General features: G+C 43.1%; 1 protein-coding gene across 3 annotated transcripts; it reads right to left on the reverse strand.

The window, feature by feature from the left end:
* Positions 1-1,438: 1,438 nt before the first annotated feature.
* LOC126540494 (uncharacterized) lies at positions 1,439-4,487 on the reverse strand. Of its 3 annotated transcripts, none has more exons than XM_050187308.3 (5): positions 4,380-4,487; positions 3,501-3,564; positions 3,400-3,412; positions 3,264-3,289; positions 1,439-1,732 (listed from the first exon to the last, which is right to left on the reverse strand). In XM_050187308.3, the coding sequence occupies exons 2-5, from the start codon at positions 3,550-3,552 to the stop codon at positions 1,494-1,496; spliced, it is 330 nt and encodes a 109-aa protein (XP_050043265.1). In that variant the 5' UTR covers positions 3,553-3,564; positions 4,380-4,487; the 3' UTR covers positions 1,439-1,493. The 3 variants fall into 3 exon arrangements, with proteins under 3 accessions (XP_050043265.1, XP_050043266.1, XP_050043264.1); XM_050187309.3 differs by having other exon boundaries at positions 1,439-1,720; positions 3,501-3,567; positions 4,380-4,484; XM_050187307.3 differs by having other exon boundaries at positions 3,501-3,567; positions 4,380-4,484.
* Positions 4,488-13,086: the final 8,599 nt, after the last annotated feature.

Genomic DNA, 13,086 nt, shown 5'->3' on the forward strand with positions numbered 1-13,086 from the left:
GGCCCCTCGATGACCGAGGGAGCGGGGAGCGTATGCTAAAATATGGGGAGATCACGCAGCATTATAGATTGGCTCGTAGACTGGTATCCCCGCCAGACCCAAAACTAAACAACAGACAAGCAGTCGCGTGGAGACGACTACAAACTTATACATATCCGCACCCGGTTATGTCGAACCACATGTTCCCCGAGGCCAGGAGCGATAAATGTAATCTCTGTGGGGCGAGAGGGACCCTCGACCACATAATATGGGAATGTCTGTACTCTCCCTGGGGAACGCACAAAATAGGTAGTAGAGACACCTGGGAGACCCTGCTGCGCAGCTCGGACTCTGAGTCCCAGCTCCAGCTCGTCCAACTGGCTGAAGAGGCTGCTGGGACCCAAGACCTCCCAGCCTGCATCTGAGGCGGCGGCACTCGGCCCCTGACCTGCGTGTCGGGGGGTGGGTAGATCGCCTTTTCCGTCTGACATTAAAGGTTATTCTACCTATCTATCAGCAGTTCGTATGCCGCGAAATAAAGCCCTTCGCTCTAGAACCATCTTCCAAACAGCTATTAAACGACAACTTTTTGAAATATTACTGAACCTATATTCAAGTGATACGCGATTATGATAAATGGACAAAGAACTGTATCAGCACTTGAGGCACGATTTACATAGCTACCGATAAGCAAGTCACCTGGAGTGCAGTGTTTATTGCGCATGCAATAGTGACATCTGATGTGAATGCTATCTGATCATCAGATGACTTAGCTCAAGGGAAGAAGTTACACATTAGATTCACCGTGATTATGGCTAAATGAACGCAAGTGAGAATGTCTGATGTCTCAGAGGCTGCTATAGAAATCACCAATGTGTGAAAAAACGAAGAAAGAGGTTAACTGGAAAATGAAAGCTTGAAGTGAGGAGCCGTGACCGAGCAAGCAATGTCGCTGCAAGAAACGTTTCAACAGAAGCCCGTGTATTCGTCAGGCTGTGAGACAGAATAGTTCCCTTATAAAAATGTTCAGTTCGGCGACATTTCTTGCTCGACAATAGCTAGTAATATGTACCATACCAGAGTCATACGGACACTTAAAACCTCAGTCGAACCCGATCGGTGTCGAATGTGCCTCGTCTGACTTTGGCATTGCTAATGATTCGGTCATGAAGGGCTCTCTACTTTGAATTGCTTTACATAAAGTAAAGCTAAGGTGAAATGCTGTTGAGGTACCACGGTGGGTAAATACTTACCGATGCTCATAGTTCTGTCATTGACAAAAGAATGTCAGCTGCCGACTGAGTCTCCTCAAATGCCCATTGTGCATTTTTGTTTAGATGCGTTTATTAACAAATCGTCCGCGAGAATCTTTAACGGCGCTCATGAGTTTCTTAATATGTTCACGCTGGCTTCAATGATCTCTATTGATATATAGTGCTATTGAAGAAAGAAATACAAAGAAAGCAGATCATTCATTTATTTTCCCGCTTTAAAGACAAATTGAAACAGGGGCCCTAGTCGAAGAGGTAGACTTTCTCTCCTTTTTCCACCGCATCCGCAACCTTGTTAAGAAGCTGTGCAACCCTTCTCATGTGCTCGATCGTTGGGTCTTGAGGGAAATCGGCAGTGCCTTCTGCAGAATAGAGAGCCGGTGAGGCCTCGGCTGACTGTTGTAGCCACTTTCCCAGCTGCTCTAGAATCCAGCCGACAGGCTTCTTCCAGTACGGTGTCGTTGCGTCATCTGTGAAGTCGTCTATGAGATATGAGAGGGCCTTGGAAGGCTCGCACACATAACATAAATTTTGCCTCACCAGTACATATAGCTGTCCGGGAGTTCAAGAAATGTGCTCCGTAGTAATTACAAGCAAAAATATGGAACTTGTCAGGAATTTTTGTAGTGTTGAATAAAGTTGCATATTCCACCGCAAATGGAAACGTCATATGTTTATTGCTGCGTTCCGCCCTCTAAATAAGGACTCGTGTCACCTACTATCCAAAAACTACTAACGGTTTCTCACAAAGTTTACTAAGGCCTCTCTAAACGGATTTAGTAATATTGAACGTAGCAGGATTTACCACCCAGATAAAACATAAACGAAAACGGCAGTGCCATGTGGGTTACTCAGTAGTTAACACTAGAAAATAAAGATACTTAAACGTCATCCTTGCCGTAACGATTATGCGCTTTGCGCACGCAAAAAAAACATTTTTTACAGGTGAGCGCCTGTGTATATAGATGATTATATAGAGCAATTAGCATAAACCTGTACCATTTTACAGTCTGTACACAATTTCCCAAAAGACGCCAGACAAACTGCTAATTCAACTTAATGAATGAAATAGCGCTTCATGTCAAGCTCAATCTAAAACCGTGAATACAAAGCATAACGTAAGCCATCCTGTGGCTATGCATTCTGCATTGTGCGGCTGAACATGAGGTGGCGGCTTCAAACCGTGCAGCGCTCAATGCGGCTGAGATGCAAAAATGTTTGTAGGATTGATTAAGGTGCCCGTTAAGGAAGCCCATGTGTTCCAAATTATTTCGAGTCCCCGACTACGGATTACATTCTCATAATCATGTCGTTATTTTTGCAGTAAAACACAAGAATTCATATCGTTCTGAGGTTAGCTTCGTAATGTCAGCACATTACAAGTCACTATTTGTAAAGGAATCACTTGCTTAGTTTGAACTTTTTATTGCCTTAGTCAACTTCTAAGGTGTTATTGGTTACGATATATCCTATCTTTGCTCGTTAGCAGCTTTTTGCTCATATTATCGTCAAGTAACAGTGCAGCAAACATCAGAGATAGCCCTAGCATGGTGTTCCAAGATGGTCGAAGCTTGTAACGCCCTGTGTATTAGTGCATAAGAATTATTTATATTGCATTATTGCGTTTACCAACAAATTGGACCTAGAAAATTTTGACACTACATAGTGGTGGTATCCACTGCAACCAATAATTCATAGATTTATGTTTGATAGGCAAAGTAAAATGCAACGTAATCCTTGTTTATTCACCAGCAAAAGTGTCTATGGTAACAGCAAAATAACAGCACACTTTTCAGGGATATTGCACGATTTTCCTTTGTGTTTCTTTATTGAGTATCATATTGCTCAGGGAATATGAAGGCTTTAATCATTCTGGCTACAGATTGTCATGAAACCGCGAAATTTGTAATAATACATAAGTTTTGCGCGTGTTTTCCAGAACGTTTTAGTAAAGCCTATTTATTTCATAGATTGTAACCATTTGAAGTAAAAAGTAGTATTTATTTTGCTTACCTTCGTCCACTTCATCTCTCTCGTACCTGAATCACAAAATTATGCCAGATTGGCAGAAGTTCGTCGTGCAATACGCAACAAGTGTACCGATGAGAAAATGAATTCAATAATAAAAATTAATTTTGTCTCTACTCACCCGGGGCTTCCATCTGAAAGACATAAGATAGTTAATATCTTAGCGAAATCTCGTACACTTTGGAAACAAAAAGTTGAGGAAATACAGAAACATTTACTTACATGTACTCGTCACGGCGAGAATCACTACTAGAAACGTCACTGCTAACTTCATTCTCGTTTCTGGCTACTGTGAAAAACAAATATGTATTAAAGACCGATAATTCCGTAGGTACCAATCAATGCATTATTAGGCAAAACTTGTTTCATTCGATGTTTTGCGTTAATAGAGTTTTGCTTAGGCAAATGGAATAAGCTCGAAAATAGATGAATAGCACCGAGTAATTGCCTCACAGATGCGTTAGCTTCACCTACAGTAATTCGCTCCTCCCAGTATTTACTCTAAGTTCCTCAGTCTCTTCCGGTTGATTATTTCCAGGCTACTTTGGTTATTGATCTCAAATAGGCTCCTCGCACTTCCAGCCTTACGCTGACTCAACGTCACGTGAATTCTTAGGGCTAATTTTACCTGTAGCTTCTTTTCAGACTTACTTTTGCAGAAAATTCAACCAAGACGTCATGGGCAACCATACACACTGAATGCTATGCGTTATCTTAAAGTGAGCCCTATGTCACAATGTATTCCATGAAATAAATGCACTATGGGCGTTTACTTTGAAAATACCCGTAAGAGCCTACAATTTCAATCAGTGTATCACTTCGTAGACTTCATTTTAGAAATGGCGTCTCTGAAAAACACGCAGAACAAATGACACGATTACACCCTCTCATTAACCTTGCCAACATTCATTTTCCTTCTTGATTTCGCTTATTCCTGGCATTTAACATCGCTACATTTTAATGCTTGCTATTTTGATTGACTTCATGAGACTTCGACTAAATAATTGAAATAGCTTTCTGAATTGAAATAAGAGCTTTTTGAAGCACCGCCAAGGTTATAGTAGCAGGGAGTGCTATTGAATACATTAGAAGAAACATTACCTATGGGACTCGAGAATCACCTGAAGCTGCACCGGACTCTGTGACAACGGGAGCTTCAGGTGCACTTTATATGTCCGCTGAACTTCGGTCCGTGTCACGTCTCTTCATGTCGTCTCACACACTTACGGCATAGGCAGTAAGTTTCACTGCTCAGATATTAATTCTTGGAAAGAAGTGAAGCAGCCGATTGCTCCCTTATCTACACAAAGATTTTCCCTTGAAACTGTGAGCAGGTGTTAGGAGAAAAATCCTTTCTACGTCAGCTTTCATTCCTATCTACCGATACCAGCTTCTGAAGCCCTCACCTTGCACGTGCATTGGGACTATTTGTTTCTCTACACGGCGCAAACCAAACTGCAAAGAACTGTGGTCTCGCCCAGTTTTATTAGTTATGTTCATGTAGTACATATAACATTCCAATCGTAAATGTGTTATCACATTTATTAATTCACTTGCGCAATATTACAGGCAATAAAATTTTAATACGTGCTTGTGGCTGCATGGTATTAACCAAAATATATTACGAAGGTTTAGCATGAACGTGCAGAGGCGAGCACTCAGAGCGTTCTTGAATAGCGACATCATAGCCTAAATGTGGAGTTTAAAGTAAGTACCAAAATACGAGCATAGACTTGTATTAGCACAGACTCGCGTGATCGGGAAGAATATTTTTATGGAAGTTAAAACCAGTTAATCATAACCCGAACTACGAATTAATTTGGGTAGCTGGGCTTTAATTATTGTATGGTTACGTTTACGACATAACAACTATCAATAGATTTCATTCACGATCAAGTTGCTGAAGTGCAGCTACAAGAACAGCAATCCAAAGGTAGCGTGTGTGGCGAGCGGTGGACTTGATCTACGTTGAACGAGAGCTTTGATCTACGTTGAACGCATGCAGGTTGGCTAATAAAAAATTTATACTATCAAAACAAAACGCGATATTCCAATCAAAAGAAAGAGGCAGCAGTTTGTGGACTAAATGTCGGCTCATTTGTTCAGCGGACTTTTCTTTCTTGCAGAAAAAATAAATTATATTCAGCCAGTTCACAGTACCCACTCTTATACTTCGTGAAACAGCCTTCAGACTTGGCAATATATGTGTACTTATTTGTGGGCGTACTTAATTTGCTTATATGCAATTTTGTCCCTGTGCAAAACTTCCCAATTCCTGTGGTGCGTTCATTTTAAAAAGTGTAGAATGCAGCAGCAATTTTATTTCAGTGTTTATTGATACCCCATACATAAGATCAATTTTAGGAGGTTTCCTTTCATATTTGTAACCAACAATACGAACAGATAAGTAGGAGTTAAACTGTACAGCAAATTGATCTATCTGCATATTTCGACTTAGAGGTGTTTATTGTAAACTTGCTCATTTTTGTAAATTTGCAGTTTACAGAACTAGGCAAGCGGTAGTTTTCTGAAAATATTCGAAGGCACATAGCCAACTTTATTACAAAGGTTTTAACCTCCATTTCCCTCAATTACACTTTATTTTATAGAAGTTTTCACTGAACCTAAGGCGCTGCGTAGAGTTATCAAATCTAAATTGAATTCTTGAACACGAATGTTTGAATGTATACTCTGAAGGTATGGTTCGCGAACTGGGGTGCATGTGCTACGCAATGGGCACGTACGCATCGCACGGAAATAGAACACTGTGTCGCTTTCATCGTAAGCTTCGCTAGATCATTCTCGTTTCCCTTAGCCTTACCATACCCGGTGGCACGTTACTAAGACCAGCCCCTCAACTTTTCCCCTATTAAAATTATTCTTTCATTTTAGGTAAAACAGTCCCTTATTTTGTATAGGAGCATGGCTGCCTGATTGGGCATAATATGCGCCGGTACTACCAGCTTATTGTGTAACATCCGCCACATTATTACATTGACTATCACTGGACAAGTGGATGATTAAGCGGAACGTGAATATATGTGTTGCCTCTGAAACTTCGAAACCCTTTAGCTTGCTGATTCCATTCAATTATTTATTTATTTTGTGTAGTTTTGCTCAGAACTTCAATGCTCGATTCTCGAAGCCTCTTTTTTCATAGGCCAATACTTAAATGAAGGGCTCCTTAGAATTAGAATGTGACTTCAAGGCAGTCGATTTGTGAAAGTTTGAGATTAAAATTGGGGGGGGGGGAGGAGAAAGTAAAATAAAGAACTGATATTTACACCATCACGCCTGGCCATGAGGGTCATTTCATTGCGAATACGCCTCAAGTGCGAAAAAAAAAATACTCCGTAGTACTGAGATGCTTTTGTCTTCCGAGTGCTACTTCCAAAGTCGAAGCTCTTGGCTATGCACGATGTCTCTGAGTGTCTCAAGAAGCATTCCGGGAGAGTTTCTTCCACCAAACACTCGACAACTGCAGCAATGTCACGAAATCCAGAAGTAGATGTCAATGTTTTCCTTCGCGACCTTTTGTCTGCAGCTATGAGCTCCTGGAAACGATGGAACCGAAACGGAACAAGAAATGTTCGCGCGCAGCTTCTAAACAAAGCTTACTGGAAAACGCAAGGACAGTATAGGGGCCTCCTATTTTAGGTGCAGGTGAAAATTCATGGAGAATCGTTAGACTGCATGGTCAGTCTGACGACAAGTTCTTCAAATTTACGCAAGCTTTTTAATCATGAGCATTAGTGATGGCCAACAGATTGAACAAGTTGTTAATTTCCTTTATGTGACACAATTTCAATAAAGTATATAGCTGCTCTGTGAATTCCTTTCGCCACATTGTGTTTTTGCCTAACAAACTGCAGCCTGCCGCACCCAGAGTAATCGGCTAACGATTGCTCGAGTTGCATAAGTTTTCCTTTGACACACCTCTCGCCTTAGGCCGCATTGCTATTTCCACAGGGAACAGTCAGTAGGAAAACGACCGTCAGTTGGCAAGATACACAGCTGTTCTTACAGTTACCTCCACACCCTACTTGGCTCATGGCACTCGTACCTCGTTTTTCAGGGTAACAACAGCGAAGAACTGGAAGCTGTGTTTGCGCCGTCCGTCCTTTTTATGACTACAACGTCGTGTCATTGTCGTCATCGTGAGGCAAGTTCCTCATTCATGGCAACCCTCTTATAACCTGTTGAACCAAAATAAAATTTCTCAAGGATTGTTTGGTTGAGAGCCAGGTACCTTAACTACTGTCGATCGAAAAGTCTACAAATGAGCACATTTTTTGATGTTTTGTGTGCCCCCTATATGCCCAGACGGGCGCAGTTTGTGCACGGGTTTCGTAGGCGGCACCAGGCAATAGCAGTGTTGACAAAGACGACGGGGAACGCATCGCAACGAGCACTGTCCAAGCTCGTGGCTCGCAGTGAATGATTTCGAAATCAGGTGAAACTTTTAAGCCGGGGGGCATTTTTTTTTCTAAAACTCACTCAAGCTGCTGAAACTTTCAAAGCGAATGGCTTTTTTCGTATCATCATACCAGTATTTTTTTGTTCAGCTAAACATTTTCGTCGGGCGACCCCAACGTCACTGCACTTAACACAACGTCTCGTGTACCGTTCTCGAAGGACTTGCGCTTCATGGAGTGTCGCGGAGCGCTAGCTTACAGCAGGTGAGAATGACTGAAAGTGGCGCTTCACGTACGCGCCCGACATTCGAAAGCACTACTTTGGTATTTTATATGCGAGGGCTCGATTGAGGTCTAATGGTCATAGCACTGGGCTGCTGTAAGCAGGACAAAGGTTCGATCACACCATCATTGAGGCAGCAATATAGGCAAACTTGACCCACTAGAGGTATTCAACAGAAAAATTGATGGGCGTATCCAGTATGCGGGCGCGTCAGTGTCCCTCAAATTGAAACTTTAAACATAGAAGGTTTAGAAAAGTATCTTTGATAAACATGATACCTTTCTGGAAGCGGTAGGCTATTCGCTTCCATTGGCAATCCTCTTTGGTGGTTTGTGCGCGCAATTTTTAGTGCAATGCATATTTTGCTTGCGCCATAGGTTCTCTTGTTTAAGCGAAGGCCCATAAGAAACAGCACTGAAACTTTGCGCGCTAAGAGCAGCGCTGTAACGAGGAGCTCAGCGTGCTGACTAAATTCTTGCAGGCGAGCCGACCGCCCCAGGCCTCAGTGGATCGGTTGCTTTAGCTTAGTGCTTCTGAGCACAAGGTTGTGGGTTAGCTTCGACGCGACAGAGGCTTACATTTTGTTGGATGAAATTGCTAGGACGCTCACGTCACCACAATTAGGTGAACGTCAAAGAACCCAAATTGATCAAAATCGATACGCAGTCTCCTACTACGCCGCCCCTTATAGCCGACTGTGAAGCTTACGGATTGGAACCCTCATTTTTTGTTCATAAGATATGCCGGTGCTGACCTGTCTCAGCACCCGCATGAAATACCATCAAAGCGCATGCATTGCTATGCCAGGCTGGACTCATACGGCCTAAAGAAGGCGTCGATAGCGGTACGTACCTTTGATAATTCAAGTTGCGCATATCGCCGCAGCACGTCGCCATCATTACCAACTGCGACAGCATTTTCTAGACGGAAACTCAAGCAACTGCAGGGCTTCAGGGCCTCCGCTTTCTCAGTATGTGCCAGCGCAAAGATCAAATTTTTTTTCAACCTTGTTTTTCGCGCAGGGGCCGGCGCGCTTTGTGCGTCTTTATTCAACATTACCACTCACCTGCCACCAATATGTCTGCGCTATTTGACTGCGTCAGCCTGTAAGCTTGGTCGCTGTACTTCTCGTGAGCCTCGTCGGAGCAGGCTTTCTAGAAAGCTCATCGTAAGCCTGATTAAGCATGATGTGATTCTTCCGACTCAAATGTTTTGAGCAAATTCAACAGATGGTTTGCTTAAGTGTCCCTCGGTTTATACATATAGACAACATGGGTCTCAGCGCTAGTTTAATGTTGCACAATCGTATGCTTTTAGCAGTTCTATTGGATATATATATATATATATATATATATATATATTGAATGAGAAGAAAGGGAACCTGGTGGCCCGATTTTTATTAATCATATCAGAAGCCATCAAACAAAGACACTAAGGAAAACATAGGGGAAATGACTAGTACGTTCTACTTGAATTAAAGAAAATTATAAATGAACGAAAATGAAAGTGGATGAAAAAACAACTGGCCGCAGGTTGGACACCACCCCACGTCTTCGCATAACGCGTGCGATGCTCTGACGCTTGAGCTACCGCAGTACCGTTTTCCCATTCGCGTCATGGGGTATTTATGTTTTAGTACTTGAACTAACCTGGGAGCACGGTGGAAGAAGGGAGGTGATCCGACGGCGCCGCGATGCGCGGCCACCTAGTGTGACCCACTTTAGACCCCCAGAATAGGTGCTGCCCCTTGCACCAACCGCGTGCGTAACTTTTTGGCTCACTTTGCTGGCGCTTCCACGGGAGCGGTCGGCAGAGGCGCTTTATTTCGATGCATATGTGCCGTTCACATGCTTAAAACAACTCTGTTTGTTTGGAGGAACACTCCTTTATATTTCTGCCGACATTCTGAGCTTTAGTTCGACTCGAGACCGCATGAGGGATTTATTAATTGAGAGCTCTAGCAGCTGTCATATTGCGCGTATGGCTGCATTAGACTCTAATTTTTATATTTACGACAAACACAACCGCTATAATTGCGCACTTTTTAAATGTTCCAAAGTGAGCTCCGCGTAACATGCATTCAGAGGAGTGCTAGAGCACTAGATAAGCCTCCACAGGTGTCAATGGGTACAAATCATGCGTTGCTCATTCTGCAAAATGTCACGGCACACTTTGAGGGGTGCTAAAATTGATTTCTGAATTGTTTTAGGAGTGCAACAGCCAAAGAAAACTGCATTCACTTTGCTTACTTGTATTGTAAGAGAAGTAATGCAGCATTTTAATTAAGCAGGTCGTTTATCTCGTTAAAGGCAACAGGTAGTTATAAATTTGAATGGCTAAAACAAAGAATACAACACAGATAAGTTAGAAGCAACACAGAAACACAACCAGCAGAGCATGTCCTTGTTCCCTTCAGCAGCCGCACACGGTTACAAGCACGTTGCAAGCTTGCGCCGTATCGATGGTAACTACTATACCGCCGTCGGTTGCTCAGCAGATGTTTGGTTTCGCGTTGCCGTGCTCCACTGGATATATGAAGCCGCGTAGAAGTCGCGGAAGATGTGCCTTCATTTGGGCATTCCACAGCCGAATGTTTGCACCGAGAGCTCTCACATTTGGCCCCTCAGCTGGTAGAACAGCGCGTGTAGCTCACACACGCCTCGCGAGCTTTCTCAAGTTGCGCAACTTGCTGCTTTCAGACCTTCTTTGTTTGCTGAACTGTCAGATCATAATCAGAACAAAGTAATCTAAAAGACGCGCTGCAATATCTACTGTGCGCTCAGTACATGGAAATTCAATGCGATGCTTATCAGGCATTTCATCAATAGTGAGGTTGTAAGCATCAGATTTCCAGGATGTTTCCGGAAAACTACTTCTGCTCTTTCCAGCTTTCGAAATATGTGAGCAGCCGTGTGCTGAAGCCAGACTCGTGCCTTGAGGTTTACAAGAGCAGCCTGCGGTCGTTGATACGAGCAGCCTCCGATCGCGCGTTGTCGGCTCGAGCAGACGACCCGTGTCTATCTTGTCGAAAATGACGGTATATTTATAGTAAGCGGCTTGAAACGTTCCACCTGCTCAGAGTTAGGCGTCTGAATAACGAAAAAGAGCATGTCGTTAGGTATGGGTGTTTCAATGCCGACTGAGGTCGTTATTTATCCACGCTTGCGATAGCAGTATTGGTGGAGAGCAAGGCCCCCTGAACGTGCGCTGCCCCTAGCGGTGGCGCTGAATCCGATCACACGAAGTGGCCGCTCCCTCGCCCCAGCGCGGGAAACCTCATTTCTTCCACCATGCCTGGGAGTTTCAGCCAGCGCCACCGCTCACAAACCTTGGCGGCGGATGTGGAACATCCTTTCTGCTGCAGGCGTAACGAGTAAGTGATCTATTTGGGTGACGGCAAGTGGTCAACAAACCAACGCATGCGACTTGAATGCATCACTGTTTCCGGATTCGAGACCCTCCTTATGTAGTGAAGGAGAAGAAAGCGAACGAAGGGGCCCGATTTTTTATTAATCATAAGATGCCGACAAAGAAAGACACTAGTAATAAAGAATTGTTACATACAGTATCGTATAAATATTTGGGTGTTCACCTAACCGAAAACCTCTCCTGGACAGACCATATTGCAGCCGTTTGCGCAAAAGCTTGAAGGACACTAGGTTACCTACGTCGTAATCTGGGTAATTCACCTTCCAACATCCGCAAATTGGCCTATCAGACATTTGTTCGTCCACAGCTCGAGTATGCATCATCCATTTGGTCCCCACATCCTACATACTTAATCGAGATGCTTGAATCAGTCCAGAACCGAGCTGCCCGTTTCATTTCACGTAATTATAGCCATCACTCCAGCGTAACGCAAATGAAACTCGATCATTCCATACAGCCTTTAGTTCTTCGCCGTAATATCGCTCTGTTATCCTTGTTTCACAAATATGTTTATAATGCCACACAATCTACACTACATATCCAGACCGCCTCGAACACGTCTCGTCGATTAAATAACCACTTAAGTTTTACGCGCATGTACGGTACGACACATGCTTTTAACTTTTCCGCACTCCCTACGGCCATTCGCTTGTGGAACAATCTGCCTGAGCACATTGCTTCTGAGTCAGATCAAGAAAAATTTCGTCATCTCCTACACGAGCATTTTTCATAATAGCACTTACAAATCACTTTATCTTTTTTCGTACACTTTGCAATCTGCTTCGAACATCCTGTGATATTCTTTTTTTATGCATTGCTATCTCGTTCTTGTGAATTGCTATTTTATGCTGCGTCGTGTGTTCACTTGTATGCCTTGTATATATTATTGCTTTTTTGCGTCCTTTTCCCTGAATATCACTTCAAGAATTGTACTCCCTGATATGTTCATCTTTTGTGTATTTTACTTTCTAGTATTAATGCCTTACGTTACGTTTTACTCATGTTATTTCCTTAAGTGTACCTTTGTGGCCTTTCATTACTTCAGTTGTTCCTGTTTCATGTTTTAATCTTGGTAGTGTTGTTGATGAGGCCTGTATTGAGGTATATCTTTTGTGTACCACTTTAGAAGGCTGCTTACTCTGTACCCCCCTTACACAATGCCCCCATGGGGCCTGTAAGGTATTTTAAATAAATAAATAAATAAATACCACGCGGTAAATTACTTGCACTTACTAATCGAATTTAAGAAAATAATAAATTGGTCGAAATCAAAATGGATGAAAGAACGAATGGCCGCAACTGGGATACGAAACCATGTCTTCGCATTACGCGTGCGATGTTCTTACCAATTGAGCCACGGCGACGGCTAGCAAGCGGTCGATGAACTTGGGTATTTGTGTTCACTGGATCTATCCCTGGGAGTGTTGACCAGCGACCTTCAGAACCAAGGTGGCTGGCTGTGGAACATCGTTTTTTGCCCGATGGCTTCACGTAGCGGGTGAACTTCGGGGAGCCGTGAGGTGGCTAATAAACCCTCGATGCTCTAGCATTTCTGTGGCGTCATTGAGTGTTGGCTTTATATTGTAACAATTAAATTAAACTGAACCCCTCGGTTCCCCTTCCTCTCTTGTTCATTCATAGCGAAGGTCTCGAATCTGGCACCTTTTATGACATTAATTAG

Source organism: Dermacentor andersoni, chromosome 2 (genome assembly GCF_023375885.2).
Source record: "Dermacentor andersoni chromosome 2, qqDerAnde1_hic_scaffold, whole genome shotgun sequence".
In the NCBI taxonomy this organism is placed as follows: domain Eukaryota; kingdom Metazoa; phylum Arthropoda; class Arachnida; order Ixodida; family Ixodidae; genus Dermacentor; species Dermacentor andersoni.

Coding starts and splice junctions, on each gene's coding strand:
- LOC126540494 (XM_050187308.3), bottom strand. CDS start 3,552: ATGAAGTTAGCAGTGACGTTTCTAGTAGTGATTCTCGCCGTGACGAGT. Junction 1,733..3,263: donor GAGAGATGAAGTGGACGAAG/GTAAGCAAAATA, acceptor CATATCTCATAG/ACGACTTCACAGATGACGCA.